This window comes from Sminthopsis crassicaudata, chromosome 4, assembly GCF_048593235.1.
Source record: "Sminthopsis crassicaudata isolate SCR6 chromosome 4, ASM4859323v1, whole genome shotgun sequence".
Classification (NCBI taxonomy): domain Eukaryota; kingdom Metazoa; phylum Chordata; class Mammalia; order Dasyuromorphia; family Dasyuridae; genus Sminthopsis; species Sminthopsis crassicaudata.
In genome coordinates, this window is record NC_133620.1 from 308,946,473 (window position 1) to 308,961,639 (window position 15,167).

At 31.8% G+C, this 15,167-nt stretch overlaps 1 protein-coding gene across 1 annotated transcript in view; it reads right to left on the reverse strand.

Moving 5' to 3' along the window:
- DNAH9 (dynein axonemal heavy chain 9) overlaps positions 1-15,167 on the reverse strand; it is a 572,299-nt gene that overhangs the window by 111,976 nt on the left and 445,156 nt on the right. Inside the window, exons 54-55 of the mRNA XM_074264740.1 lie at positions 14,810-15,014; positions 2,736-2,900 (exon numbers count right to left, since the gene is read on the reverse strand). Of these exons, the coding sequence (XP_074120841.1) occupies positions 2,736-2,900; positions 14,810-15,014 (370 nt within the window). The remainder of the gene's footprint in view (positions 1-2,735; positions 2,901-14,809; positions 15,015-15,167) is intronic.

The window sequence follows — 15,167 nt, forward strand, 5'->3', positions numbered from 1 at the left end:
TGAGCCCAGGAATATACAATCTGACATGGTTTCCATTTTTTTTTCTTTTTTTATTTACCAGGAAGTAATGGAACCCTTTGCCAAGATCTTAAGTTTTTTTTTATTTTTATTTTTATTTTTTGATGTTGAGCTTCTTTCATTTGATTCAAAAGGTTTTTTATTTCCTCTTCACTTTTTGCCATTAGAAGAGTATAATCCGAATATTTGAGATTGTTGATATTTTTTCCTGACAAACTAATTTTGGCTTTTGATTCATCTAGCCTGGTATTTCACATGGTGCACTCTGCATACAAGTTAAATTAATAAGTTGATAATATACAGCATTGTCTTATTCCTTTTCTAATCTTCAATCAGTTGTTCCATGGAACCAAAGAATGATGTTGACTTACATGTTCGTTTGGTAAATGTTTTTGACAGTCAAATAGAGTATGCAATGAAATATACATAAAGAAGAAAAATAGGGGGGAAAAGAACCTTTTCTGTTGAGTAAGAGAAATGAGATTTCCATCAAGTGTCTTCCAAATGATGATACAAGTATGTATATAAATATATATTTAATATCATAATAGTGTTTTCTAATAATTTACCAATAAATCATATTTAGGGATTAATTCTTTTTTCCCCAAACTTATAGGGATGAATAATAAAAAATTTTTTTCAGACCATTAACCTCTCTCTCTATCTCAGGAATAATATGAGAAAAAATTTGTGCTTCTTGGCCTACATACTGATTCCACAGGAGACAAATAAGATGATTTGGTACTATCATTCATCTCTTTAAGGATTTGGCACATTTTGTTGTGATACATAAAGTCAAATGTATTCAATGAAGTGTAGTTAATGAAATAGAAGGAGGTGTTTTTGTGGAATTTTCTTGCTTTCTCCACAATTCAGCAAATATTGGCAATTTAATTTCTAATTCCTCTGTTGTTTTGAAAACCAGCCTACTTTTGTGGTCATTCTCAATTTACATATTACTGAAACCCAGATTGCAGAATCTTAGGTATAACCTTACTAGCATGTGAAAAAAATGGAATTGTTCAGTAATTTGAATATTCTCCTATCTCCTTTGAGAGAATGCCCCTTCTATCAACTTTTTTCTCTTTTGAATCTTTAATTTCTCTTTAGTTATTGTCTACAAACATGCCCATATCTCAACCATCGCTAAAAAAAAACCCAACAAAAAACTCTTTCTTATCCTTTCAATTCAGTAGGGTAAAAACCTAAACAAATATACATGCATTTTTTCCACTTTCTCACATAACATTCATTTCTTAACTCTTTGTATTCTGCTTATTAATCCCATCACTTAATTGAAACTGTTATCTTTAAGGCTACCAATGTTCTCTTAGTTATTAAATTCAATTGCCAATTTTATTCTCCAGCCTTTATGAAACTTTGAGTATTTTTAATCACTTTTTCCTCCTGGATAGTTTATTCATGATAGGTTTCTTTTACAATACTGCTTTTTTCATGATTTTCTTTCTAATTATCTGACTTTTCTTTTTTAGTCCCTTTTGCTATATTATCATCTATTTCCTGCCCCTTTTGTAAAAATGTATCACAGAACTCTGTCCTAGGCCTTCTTTCCCTTTTTTTCTCTATTTTCTCTTGGTTTTTCATAAACTCTCATGGATATAATGATGATCTCTAGGAAGGTGATTTCTTTCTTTCTTTTTTTTTTTTTTTCTGACACTGGGGTTAAGTGACTTGCCCAGGGTCACACAGCTAGGAAGTGTTAAGTGTCCAAGACCAGATTTGAACTCGGGTCCCCCTGAATTCAGGGCTGATGCTCTATCCACTGCATCACCTAGCTGCCCTGGAAGGTGATTTCTAAATCTAGATAGTGACTGAAGGAAGAAAGAAAGGAAAGAAGAAAGAATTAAAGAAAGGGAGGAATAAAAAAAAGAGAGAAAAAATCTATCATACATTGTATATGCACTTAATATTTTAATGATTCAATTCATTCTACATATATTAAACACATAACATAAAGGGGAGTTAGATATTGCGAAGATACAATGTTCAGATAATTCCTATTTTTAATGAAACATCCATTCTAATAAGGGGGAATGACTTATATGTACATAAGTATGATGCAAAATAATACATTTAATTTTCCTTGAGTAGTATAAGCAAAGAGTTAAGTGTATTCTGGGCAGAAAGTTCATTATTGCTTATAAGGGATTAGAACAATTTTCAAAGAAAAGGTGATATTTGAGGTGTGTCTTAAAGGATGGGTAGATTTCAATAGGACTTGAAGATCAAGAAGTAGGAGCACAGAAGCATGAGCATGAGGCAGAAAAGCCATGGACATAATTTATGAAATGTACAGAAATAATGAACAGCTCAGTATTTAAGAGCTTGTCTGGATAGATAATCTTTTTTAGCTCCCTGAACCTTTAAAAAAATCAGGCTGGGCATGATAGCACAGTCCTTTGGTGCCTGATACTGAGGAAGATGGGGCTAATAGCTGACTTGAATTATGAAGTTCTTGGCTGCAATAGAGCTAAGACTGATGGGTGTTCACATTAGGTCCAGAAATCTACATGATTCTCCTAGAGAATGGAGAGATACCAGGTATCCTAAAGAAGAATGAATCAGCCCTAGTTGGCAAAACAGAGTAGGTTAAAAGTTTCCATGATAATCAATATTGAAATTGAGTCTGTGAGTTCCTAAGGAAAGATGGAATGATTTATTCTGCAAGACTTCTTTTTTTATCAATACATTTTTACCTTTGTCTGAATTTCTGCAGCTGTCTGTTTGGTGATCTCTAAGTTTTCTACTAAGGCTGTATCTCCCAGAAAGTTCCCAGATGCAAAGGAGAGGCGAGACAGTAAATTGTCTTCCAAGGTTTTCAAGGTGATCTTGAATACATTCTGTTGTTTTGTCAGATCTGACTGTAAATGTCAAAATGAGATGAAGTCAATCACAAACCCAGAGTTTTCAGTATATAAAAATTTTCACCTAATGTTTTTTGTCAGGATCACAGTGTGAGAGGATAATATGATAGTGTAAAGTCATCAAAAGTAAATTTTATTAATCTTCTGGCCTATGATTTTACCCTTAGTCTACAAGAGTGAACTTCCTGCAGAAGGCAATAGCTTCATCACTATGATTTTTTTCCCCTAAGGTAATTGGGGTTAAGTGACTTGCTAAGGGTCACACAGCTAGGAAGTGTCAAGTTTCTGAGGCCACATTTGAACTCAGGTTTTCCTGACTTCAGGGATAGTGCTTCATCCACTGTGCCACTAGCTGCCCCATCACTATGATTTTTTAATTAATTTTTTTTCCAGTTAAGAAGCATTTGTTTTTCCTCCCTCCCATCTTTTCCCACTCAACTTTCTCCCAAAAACAACAGCATTGTAATGAATATATAGTAAGAAAAAAGATTTTTTCAGAATGTTCAAAAGTATGTTTCATTTTGCATCTTGAGTCCATTGTTTTTTGTTAGGAAATAGAAGGAAGAAATGAATGAAAGAAGGAAAGAAGGAAGGCAGCAAGCATTTGTTAAGTGCTTTACTATGCCAGGCACTATGCTAAGCACAATATTTACATTTACACAATAACTCTGGGAGGGGGCATCATTATATCCTTGTTTTGTTATTGTTGCCATTGTTGCTGTTCATTCATTTCATTTGTGTCCCATTCTTTATGACCCCATTTTGAGTTTTCTTGGCAAAGATACTGGAGTGGTTGCCATTTTCTTCCCTAACTCATTTTACAGTTAGGGACATATAGGTACAGAGGTTAAATGGCTGTCTAGAGTCTCACAATTATTAACTATCTGAGGCCAGATTTCAATCAGATCTTCCTGACTCCAGGTCCAGTGATCTTTCAACTATACCACCTATCTGCCTTCAGGAGGTAGGTTTGCTATGATTATTAATTCAATTCTCTTCTTAATATTATTTAAATACCTCACATGTAAGACATTGTGATACATCTTGGGATACAAAGGTAAAAACTTAAACAGTTTTTACCTCTAAGATGCTGACATTAATAAATGGTTCACATTTTAAATAATTTTATTATTTAAGAAGGATTTTCTCATATCCCTGAGAAGCAGGTAGCATAAATGTCCTTTTCCTATTTTATAGAAAACAAAATTCATAGAATTTCATTTTTCATAGAGGTTAAATGGAGTCAGAGGCACTGGGTTGAAATCTCAACTTTTCTGAGTACAAGGTCAGTTTTGTATTTGTTAAATGAGAGGATTAAACTAGATGATTTCTGAATTTCCTTTTTGGTCTCAGTTTATATCCCCTTTATCCTATGATTTGTTCCTCTCTTTCAATTCCAGTGTCCATTTAACTTTGTCACTTTAAAAAAATAGCACCAGGCCTAATTAATAGATTCTTAGACTTCCTACCTACATGGCCTATAACTTTGGCTTCCTCTCTATCCTAGTTTGTTATTCCATCATTTTCAAAAGCAGTAAAAATAGAAAAAAGGAGAAAAATTACTAAGATGTGGTAGAAACTAATTCATTAAAAATTTTTAATTAATGAAAATCTATTTTTTCTATCTTCAGATCTCCCTTGAAAAAAGAAAAGGGAAGGAAAACAAAAGTCATTGTAACAAACATGCATGTTCAAACAAAATCCATTTCCACTTTGACCATGTCCAAAAATATGTCTCATTTTGCAGCCTGTGTCTATTACTTTTCTGTTAGCAGGTGGGTAGCACTATTTATTATTGATCTTCTAGAATTGTGGTTGCTCATTGTTTTGAACATATTTCTGGAGAATTTTTTTAAACTATATTGTTGGTGTAGTATAAAAGTATTTCTTTTGGTTCTATTCTGAATCAATTCACACATGTATTTTCAAAGTTTTCTGAAACAGACCATTTCGTAACTTTTTAGATAAGTTATGTCCAGTTGTATTCCAACTTTTGTCATAGACAAACAGAATTAAGCTAATCACTGAATTTTAATTGTCCTCTTCTACCTAGGTCCATATCCTTTGACCATTCATTAATTGGAAAATGACTTGATTTCTTATAAATTAGAATCAATTCTCTATATATTTTGGAAATGAGGCCTTTATCAGAACCTTTGGCTATAAAAATGTTTTCCTAGTTTATTGCTTCCCTTCTAATCTTGTCTGCATTAGTTTTGTTTGTATAAAAACTTTTTAATTTGATATAATTAAAATTTTCTATTTTGCGATCAATAATAATTTCTATTTCTTCTTTGGTCACAAATTCCTTCCTTCTCCACAGAGTCTGAGAGGTAAACTATATTCTATGTTGTTCTAATTTATTTATAATCTTATTCTTATATACCTAGATCATGAACCTATTTTGACCTTATCTTGGTGTATGGTGTTAAGTGTGGGTCAATGCCTACTTTCTGCCATACTAATTTTCAATTTTCCCAGCATTTTTTGGTCAAACAGTGAATTCTTGTCCTAAAAGCTGGGGTCTTTGGATTTATAAAACACTACTTTATTATATTTATTGATTATTTTGTCTTGTGAACCTAACCTATCTGATCAACTAGTCTATTTCTTAGCCAATACCAAATGGTTTTTTTGTAACTGTTGCTTTATAATATAGTTTTAGATCTGGTACAGTTAGGCCACCTTCATTTGATTTTTTTTTCCATTAGTTACCTTGAAAGTCTTGACCTTTTGTTCTTCCAGATGAATTTTGTTGTTATTTTTTTCTAGATCATTAAAATAGTTTTTTGGGAGTCTGGTATAGCACTAAATAAATATATTAGGTTAGGTAGTATTGTCACCTTCATAATATTCACTTGGCCTATGCAAGAGCACTTTAATATTTTTCCAATTGTTTAGATCTGACTTTATTTGTGTGGAAAGTGTTTTGTAATTTTGCTCATGTAGTTCCTCACTTTCCCTTGGCAGATAGATATTATGATTCTTAGATGGTACTAAGACAATGGAATTGATAGAGACAACAGTTATCTAATTTAGCATGGCTCAGTATGATTGATCTGTTCCTACATGGAGATGTTATGGGCCAGAACTTAAAAAATTCACTGATCTTCTCTTTCTCTATTTTATTCAAGTAAGCCTTCAGAGATAGAAAGTTTCCTCTTATTGCCACTTAGGCTGCATTCCACAAATTTTGGTATGCTGTCTCATTGTTGTCATTCTCTTGGATGAAATTACTAATTGTGTGTATGATTTGCTGTTTCGTTTCACCCATTCATTTTTTAGGATGAGATTATTTAGTTTCCAATTTTTTTTGGTCTATTTATCCCTAGCTTTTTGTTGAATGCAGTTTTTATTGAATTGTGATCTGAAAATAATATATTTACTATTTCTGCCTTTTTGCATTTAATTTTGAGGTCTTATGGTCAAATTTTGTATAGGTTCCATGAACTGCTGAGAAGAAAGTGTACTCCTTTCTGTCTCCATTCAGTTTTCTCCAAATTTCTATCATACCTAACTTTTCTAATATTCTATTTACCACTTTAAATTCTTTCTTATTTGTTTTGTGGTTTGATTTATTTAATTCTGAGAGTGCAAGGTATAAGAAAGGGGGAGGGACTCAAAGGGGGTGGGAGGGATTCTAAAGAGGGAGAGCTGCGTGAGGCAAGTGGTACCCATAAGTTTAATACTGGGGAAGGGAGTAAGGATTATCTCTCCTAGGTCTGTTAATTTTCCAAGTAAATATTTAATATATTTTTCCTATTTTTTTCTTTTCTTTTCTTTCTTTCTTTCTTTCTTTCTTTCTTTCTTTCTTTCTTTCTTTCTTTCTTTCTTTCTTTCTTTCTTTCTTTCTTTCTTTCTTTCTTTCTTTCTTTCTTTCTTTCTTTCTTTCTTCTTTTTTTTTTTTTTTTTTTTTTTTTTTGCTTTTGCTTGGCTGAATCTTCATGTCTCAATGAATCATTTATTTCCATTTCTTCAGTTCTGATATTTAGTGAGTTATTTTCTTCATTAACTTTTTTTTTTTTTACTTCTTTTTGTATATGTCCAATTGAGTTTTTAAATGAGTTATTTTGTTCTATGGAATTTTTTCCCATTTCACCAGTTTTTTTTTTTTTTAATGAGTTTTTTCTTTTTCCAATTCACAAATCCTACTTTCCTGGGAGTTCTTTATCTTTCACAGTTCACAAATTCTGTTTCCCTGGGAATTCTTTATCTTTTCCAATTTACATTTCAAGAAGTTGTTTTCTTTTTCCACTTTATCAAATCTTTCTTTTAATGAGTAATATGCCTTTCCATACTCTCTTGCCAAGTTTCTCTTTCCTTTCCCTTCCCCATTTTTCTTCTTGCTCTTTTTAAAGATCTTTTATTATTTCTTCTGGGAGAGCTTTGTATGATAGGGACCAGGTTATATCCCACTTTGAGGTTTTGTTTGGAGACTGTCTGCTATTAGTCTCTTCAGGGTTGAAAATCCTCTCTCTGTATAGAAGCGATCTATAGTTAGAGCTCGCTTTGCTTTTTTACTGGTTTTTTTAAAAAAGCACTTGGGGTTTGCCTTCAGGGCAAGGAGATTCTCAGTTTTTTCTACAGAACAGGGACAGATGGACAGTAGCTGTCTTGCAAACAGGCTAGGAAAAGCAGCCATGCTGAGGAAGTGCCACTGCCTTGGGAAAAGCAGCCATGCTGTGGAAGTGCCCTGGGAAGTGTGCTGCACTAAAATGCAGCTGTGCAGCTGCTCTGTGGTTGTGCTGAGTCACTCCCAGTGCTGGGTGGGTGTGGTGTAGTCCTATGAAACTCTGGCATTTTAGGGTACATTCTACCTTTGGCGTTTGTGTAACTTCTCTGTTGATCTGCTGCTTTGCAACCAAAGCAGAGTGGCCAACATGTGGTAGAGTCCTCCCTGCAAATTCTATATCCCAGAGACTGCACCCCTCCTCCAGTCTGCTCAGCATTTGCTAGCCCCCTGTGTTCTGACTCCTTGCCTACACTGGCCTCTTCCCGCCCAATCAAGACAGACCTTTTCTTGCAATTTTCCAGATTATCTTCTGCTGGTAATTTGTTATACTCCCAATATTTGTGGATTTTACTAGTTAAGCATTATTTCAGAGGCTGAATTCAGTAATCAGTAGTGAGGGTAGAAGGGAGCTCAGAATGAAGCATATGTCCTCCCCACCATCTTGGCTCTGCTCCCTCCCCCCCAATCAACATTTCTTAGAGCACAACAATATAACATTTACACAGCATAATTTGTTCAGCCATTTTCCCATTAGTAGGAATCCTTCTAGTTTTTAATTCATTGTCACCACAAAAAAGCTGTCAAAATGTTTATCTACATATTGATTCTCTTATTTTTCCTTGACTTTTTTTTAGAATATATATTTAGTGGAATTACTAGTTCAAAAGGTATACATAGTTTACTAGCTTTTTGCTGAAACAGCTCCAAATTGCTTTCCAGAACAGCTGACACAGTCCATAATTCCATCTACAATGTTTTAATGTTCCTCTTTCCCCTCAGCTTCTCTAGCATTTGTTATTTTCTTTCAACTCAGCCAATCTAATGAATGTAAGGTGGAATTGTAAATTTGTTTTTAAAATTTTATTTTAAATTGGTTTTTATTCATGTCTTTTTTAATTTAAAAAATGCATCATATAAATCCCTTGAATCCCTTTCTTCTTCCTGGAGAACCATAACATATTAATTAAATAATATCTATTTTAAAAGATGAAGAAAAGAAAGAAAATGAAGAGGAAAAAAATAGCATGTCTTATCAATACATTGAAAAAAATCCAAAAATATGCAATGTGTAGCGTCTATAAATCTCCTATTTTTATTTTATTTTTTCTTTTTCTTTTCTTTTTTTTTTCCTGAGGCTGGGTTTAAGTGACTTGCCCAGGGTCACACAGCTAGGAAGTATTAAGTGTCTGAGACCAGATTTGAACTCGGGTCCTCTTGAATTCAAGGCTGGTGTTCTCTATCCACTGTGCCACCTAGCTGCCCTCCCTATTTTTCTAAAGGCATTGTTTAGGGCTCTCCTCCCCTATTTATTCATTTGAGTCATACTTGGTCCTTATGCATTTTTTACATTCACTTGATTTATGTGTGTGTGTTGGTTGTTATTTCCATTTAGATTGTTTAATCATTGTGCATATTATTTTCCTGATTCTATTTATTTCACTCTCCATTAGTTCATATAACTCTTTCTTTGTTACTCTATATCCTATACATAATTTTTTAAAAATTAAAGCTTTTTATTTACAAAACATATGCATGAGTAATTTTTCAACATTGACCCTTGCAAAACCTTCTGTTCCAAATTTCCCTCTCTTTTCCCTGACTCCTCCCAGATGGCAGGTTGACCAATACATGTTAAATATGTTAAAGTATAAATCAAATAATATATATACATATATACATGTATATATATGTATACACACACATATACACAGATATCATTTCTTATAGCACAGTAATGCTCCCTTACATTTATGTGCCACATTTATTTAGCTATTTCCTAATCAGTGAACATCAATTTTGTTTCTAATTCTTTGTTATCATAAAAAGTGTTGCTATAAATATTTTGGTTACATGGGGACTTTCTTAATATCAATGGCTTCCTTGCCATATTAGTCCAATGGAATATATAGTTCAATATATATGGATATTTTAGTTACTTTGCATCATTACAAATTGTTTTCCAAAATGGTTGTACTATTTTATAGTACCACCACCAATGTATTAAAGTGTTTATTATTTCACAATTAATCCAATATTGACTATTGGATATGTCTTATTTATATCTATATGTCATATATATTTGGTCACCTGCCAGCTATGCAAGCTGTTAGGTGAAATCTCAGGATTGTTTTGATGTTAATTTCCCTTATTATTAGCGATTAGAAATATTCTTTCATGAAGTTGTGAATACTTTACAATTCTTCCTTTGATTACAGTCTATTCATATCTTCTGACCACTTATCTATTCAGGGATGCCTCTTATCTATTATTAATTGTTTATATAGCTTGAATTCTAAAGCCTTAGGAGAGAACTTTGAAGCAAAGATTTTTTTCCCCCATTCAGCTACTTCCCTTCTTATACCGAGTGCATTAATTTTGTCAGTGCAAAAGCTTTACATTTTATATAATCAAAATTACTTATTCTATATTTCGTTTGATTAAGGATATACTTTTATCAAAGCTGTGAAAAGTATATGATCTGCTTCTCTTCTAATTTAAAATATCAAAGTTATATAATCATTTAGATTATATTGTGGAATACTGTGTAACTTCTTGGCCTACACCTAATTTCTATCAAATGATTTTTTCACTTTTCCTTTTTAATCAGAAAGGAATATTTTTCCTGAGCTTTATGTTTTCCTTATATCTAATATTTGGCTATTGAGTTTTACTGGTGTTTGATTCTCCCCATACTTACTTAGTTCCATTGATCTAACTCTTCATTTATTTATTTTGCTGAGGCAACTGGGGTTAAGTGACTTGCCCAGGGTCACATAGCCAGGAAGTCTGAAGTGTCTGAGATTAGATTTGAACTCAGGTCCCTCTGACTTCAGGGCTAGTGCTCTATACATTACACCAATTAGCTGCCCCTCTTTAATTTTTTTAAAACCATGACCAAGTGGTTTTTGACAATTACTGCATTATAATATGATTTGAATTCTGGAAGTGCTATTCTCCCTTTATTCCTATTTCGTCATTTTCTTTGATATTTTAAGTCTTTTGTTTATCCAAATAAACTTTGCTATTATTTTTATCAAGTTCTCAAAGTATCACCTTGGTAATTGAATTGAGATAGTATTGAAAGTATTAACTAATTTTGGTATTATTGCAATTTTTATCATGATGGCATAGCTTAGTCATGAGTACTGAATGTTCTTCCAGCTAGTTGTTATTCTTTATTTCTTTAAGGAGAACTTTTCATAGAAGTCTTTTGTATGCTTTTATAGATTGATTATCAGATATTTTATGGATTTTGTAGTTATTTAGAATAGGATTTCATGTTTATTTTTGTTTCTTATATTCTGGTATTTTTATATAAGATGCTATTGAATTTATTATTATTATTATTAAAGCTTTTTATTTATAAAACATATGCATAGGTAATTTTTTCAACACTGACCCTTGCAAAACTTTTTGTTCTAAATTTTCCCCTTCTTCCCCCCACCTCTTCCCCTAGCTTGCAGGTAGTCCAATGCATGTTAAACGTGTTAAAATACATGTTAAATCCAATATGTGCATACATACTTATACAGTTTTCTTACTGCACAAGAAAAATCAGATCAAGAAGGAAGAAAAAGAAAAACTTAGAAAGAAAACAAAATGCAAACGAATAACAACAGAGACAGTGAGAATGCTATGTTGTAATACGACACTTTGTTCCCACAGTTCTCTCTGGGTGTAGATGCCTCTCTTCATCAACGAACAAGTGGAACTGGTTTGAATCATCTCATTGTTGTGTCCATCAGATTTGATCATTGTATGATCTTGTTGTTGCTATATATAATGATCTCCTGGTTCTGCTCATTTCACTTAGCATCAGTTCATGTAGCCTCTTCAAGCCTCTCTGAAATCATCCTGCTGGTTGTTTCTTACAGAGCAACAATATTCCATAACATTAATATGCCATAATTTATTCAGCCCATTCTCCAATTGATGGGCATCCACTCACTTTCCAGTTTCTTGCCACTACAAAGAAGGCTGCCACAAACATTTTTGCACATATTGGTCCCTTTTCCTTCTTTAAGATCTCATGCTATTGGGGCAGCTAGGTGGTGCAGTGGATAGAGCACCAGTCCTGAAATCAAGAGGACCTGAGTTCAAATTTGTTCTCAGACACTCAACATGCCTAGCTGTATGATGCTGGGCAAATCACTTAAATCCAGTTGCCTCAGGAAAAAAAGCAACCAACCAACCAACCAAACAAACAAAAAACAACTCATACTATTGAATTTTAATGGCTTAATTTGTAGTCTTCAACTTTACTGATGCTATTGTCTCAATAAATATGTTTTTTTAACTCTCTAAGACTTTCCAAGTATGGCATTAACTTAGCAATTAGGGATAATTTCATCTTTTTTTTTTTTAACCTAATTTTTATGACAATTTCTTTCTCTAGTTTTATTGCTAGAATTTCAGAAACAAACAGTAGTGGGAAGAGTAGTAATCATTGTTTTATTCCCTTAATTATTAAATTTATGGTATATCCTCATTGCATATGATAGATATTTGCTTTTGATTTTAAATAGATGCCTTTAATGATATTTTTTAAAAAAAGTTCTTCTAGATAGTTTTTTTAAAAGTTGAAATGATTATAGTAATTTGTCAAAGCTTTTTGGTTTGTTTTGAATCTATTCAGATAATCAAATTGTTTTGTATATGTTCGTTTTTAACGTAATTATATTGATTATTGCATGCTTGGAAATAATTCAATTCATTTAATTTGGAAATAATGAATCTTTTTTTTTTGAATAAATGGAGTTTGTTTTATAGAATTCTGTTAAAATTTTTGAGTTAATAATCATTAATGATATTGAGCTACAGCTTTCCTTCTTTTTTTAATCTTTTTTTTTCTGTTTTGGATATTAAGTCTATATTTGTCTTATAAAAGGATTGGCACATTTTTCCCCTTCTATTTTTGAAAATAGTTTGAGAAGTATTTGTACCAATTGCTCTTTAAAATTTATTATTTTTTGGTAGTTCTTTTACATATAGTTTAATTTTCTCTAGTGTGGTATAGTTTATATTTTTGAAGATGTAATTTAGTATATAATTGTGCATAATATATCCTGATTATTATTCTTATTTTTTTTCCTAGTTTTGTTGTGATGTCACATTGGTTATTTGCTATTTTATTGATTTTAATTACTTTACCTAACATTTACCAATTTTGTTATCTTTTCAAAGAACCAGCTTTTAGTTCTTTTATTTTCCAATATCTCTATTTTCCTATCTATAATTTTAAATATCTCCTCTTTTGTTCTTATTTTAGGTTTGTTTATTTGTTAGTCTAATTTTTCAGTGCATATTCAGTTTATTAGTCCTTTCTTTTTCTATTTTGTTAATGTGTGTTTGTTAAGATTCTGTTTCTTCACTGAGGAATTCTGCTTTAGTTGCATCCCAGAAATGTTGTTTTATCATTATCACTGTCTTTCACATAATCATTAATTTTTTCTATTACTTATTCTGTTAGCCATTTATTATTATTTAAGCTTTCATTATAAAGTTTCCTTTTGAGTCTGTGCCTTTTGCTTGTGGTTGAAGAATTGTTTTGATGTACATTTTCTGGTGATTTAGAATATTTAAAAATATATGACTTTTGGTAGCTTAGATTTCTTCCTCTGAAAAGTGTTTGTTCATGTCCATGGGTATCCCCTAAGTATCCAAGAAAACTGATATAAAGATTTTTCCCCCCACAGATTTCTCTCTTCTCTTATGATTAAGTATTCTATTTCCTGTTTTATAAATCAGGACATTTTATGTTTTTGTGAATATTCCTCTATTTTACTTAGATTGTTAGTTTCATTGACAAACTGGACAAAATAATTCCTAACAACATTTTGTTCTTTATTGGTCATGAGCCTATCTTTTTCATTTTTTTAAACTGGTAATTTAGTTTTCTTTATTTTTGAAAATCAAGTTAGCTAATGAGGTTTTTTTTTTTAAATTGGGTCCTAGATTTATTTAACAATTCAATGATATAATTATATTGTTAATCTCTTCGATTTTCCAGTTATAAATTCTGATGATATTTTAAAATTTATTGTTGTTCTACTTTTCTTATTTGTGTGCTGATAAGGCTAACATTTTCCTTATGCAGCTTTTTTCCCTCCCCAAAACAAATTGGGGTCTTATATTACTTAGTCTTATATTACTTATATTAATAAGTCTTATATTACTTAGATTCATTTTCTAGGGTCATAAAAAATCCCAGCTATGTAGAATCTGTGCCTTTCATATTTGGTGGATGTCTAAAATCTTGTTAGTAACCATACTCTGATGATTTACTGACTAAAGATGTTTTCAAATAGAAAAAAGGAGGAGCATATCCAGAGAAGCTAAGTGCTACTATATCCTTCATGTAAATTTTCTATAGTATTAGGACAAAATAAATCTCCTTTGTTAAAGTTTAGTGACTTGTGAATGACTAATTTAGAGCCACGCTTCCAAGATATGCTGAATTTCTTAACTTGCTCTTTTTTCTCTTATGGTTCAAAGTATTTAGATATATAAAATTTTCCATAAAGACCACTTTGGCTATATCCCAATAAGGTTGATATGTTGTTTCATTGATTTCATTACTTTAATAAAATTATTATTTTTAGGATTTGTTCTTTGACACATCATTTCTTTAGGTTTATTATATCATCTTCAATTGCTTGTTACATATTTTATTAGTAGACCTTTGTTGAATGTAAGTTTTATTGCGTTTTGGTTTCTCAACAATATATTTAATATTTTTGTTTTCCTGGACTTGTGAGATTTTATGCATTAATAAAGCATTGTGAAGGTGCTACACACAATTTAGAAATATATATATATATATATTCCCTTTTATGTCCCGTTCCTTATTTTAACTGTGTATATGTGTTTCTGTTTCAAGTGTATTTTTTCCCAACTTTTAGTTAAGGCTAATCTTACTAGTTTGTTACTGAGTGGATAGCTATTTAGAACTGGAGCTTTTCCCAGGCCTGGGAAAACTGTACAGTTGGTAATCTCTATAACAGATTCCTGGTGAACTTTTCATTGAAATTATAGCAGTGTTATTTTGTTAGCAACATAGCTAGGAAAATAAATATTTTCTATACACCACTGTTCTTAAGCAAAAAAACCAAACAAAAAAACCCCTGCTATAACATATTATCCCAAAATGCATCCCCATCTGTGATCTACTCACTCTCAGTTCCTCCAAGTCTGGCCTTTCTATAGTGACTACTGTTGCCAGAAGTTGGTCTTCTAAGCCATCTCTAGTCACAGTGAAGTTGATAAGAGTTGCCTGGGCTTGAAGCTCAGGCCCATAGTGGGGATTGGCAAGCTTGGTGTGAAGAATGAGGCGGAATCTGGGATTATATTCACATTCTTTGTCTCCAATTTTAATGAATCTGAAACATAAATGGCTTATATGAATGGATAATACTTAAAATTTAAAAAACATTTTTATTTACAATTTTATTTTTCTCCAATTATATGTAAAAACAATTATTAACATTCATTAAATTTTTTTAAAGTTCTAATTTCTTTCTCTTTTTTCTTTT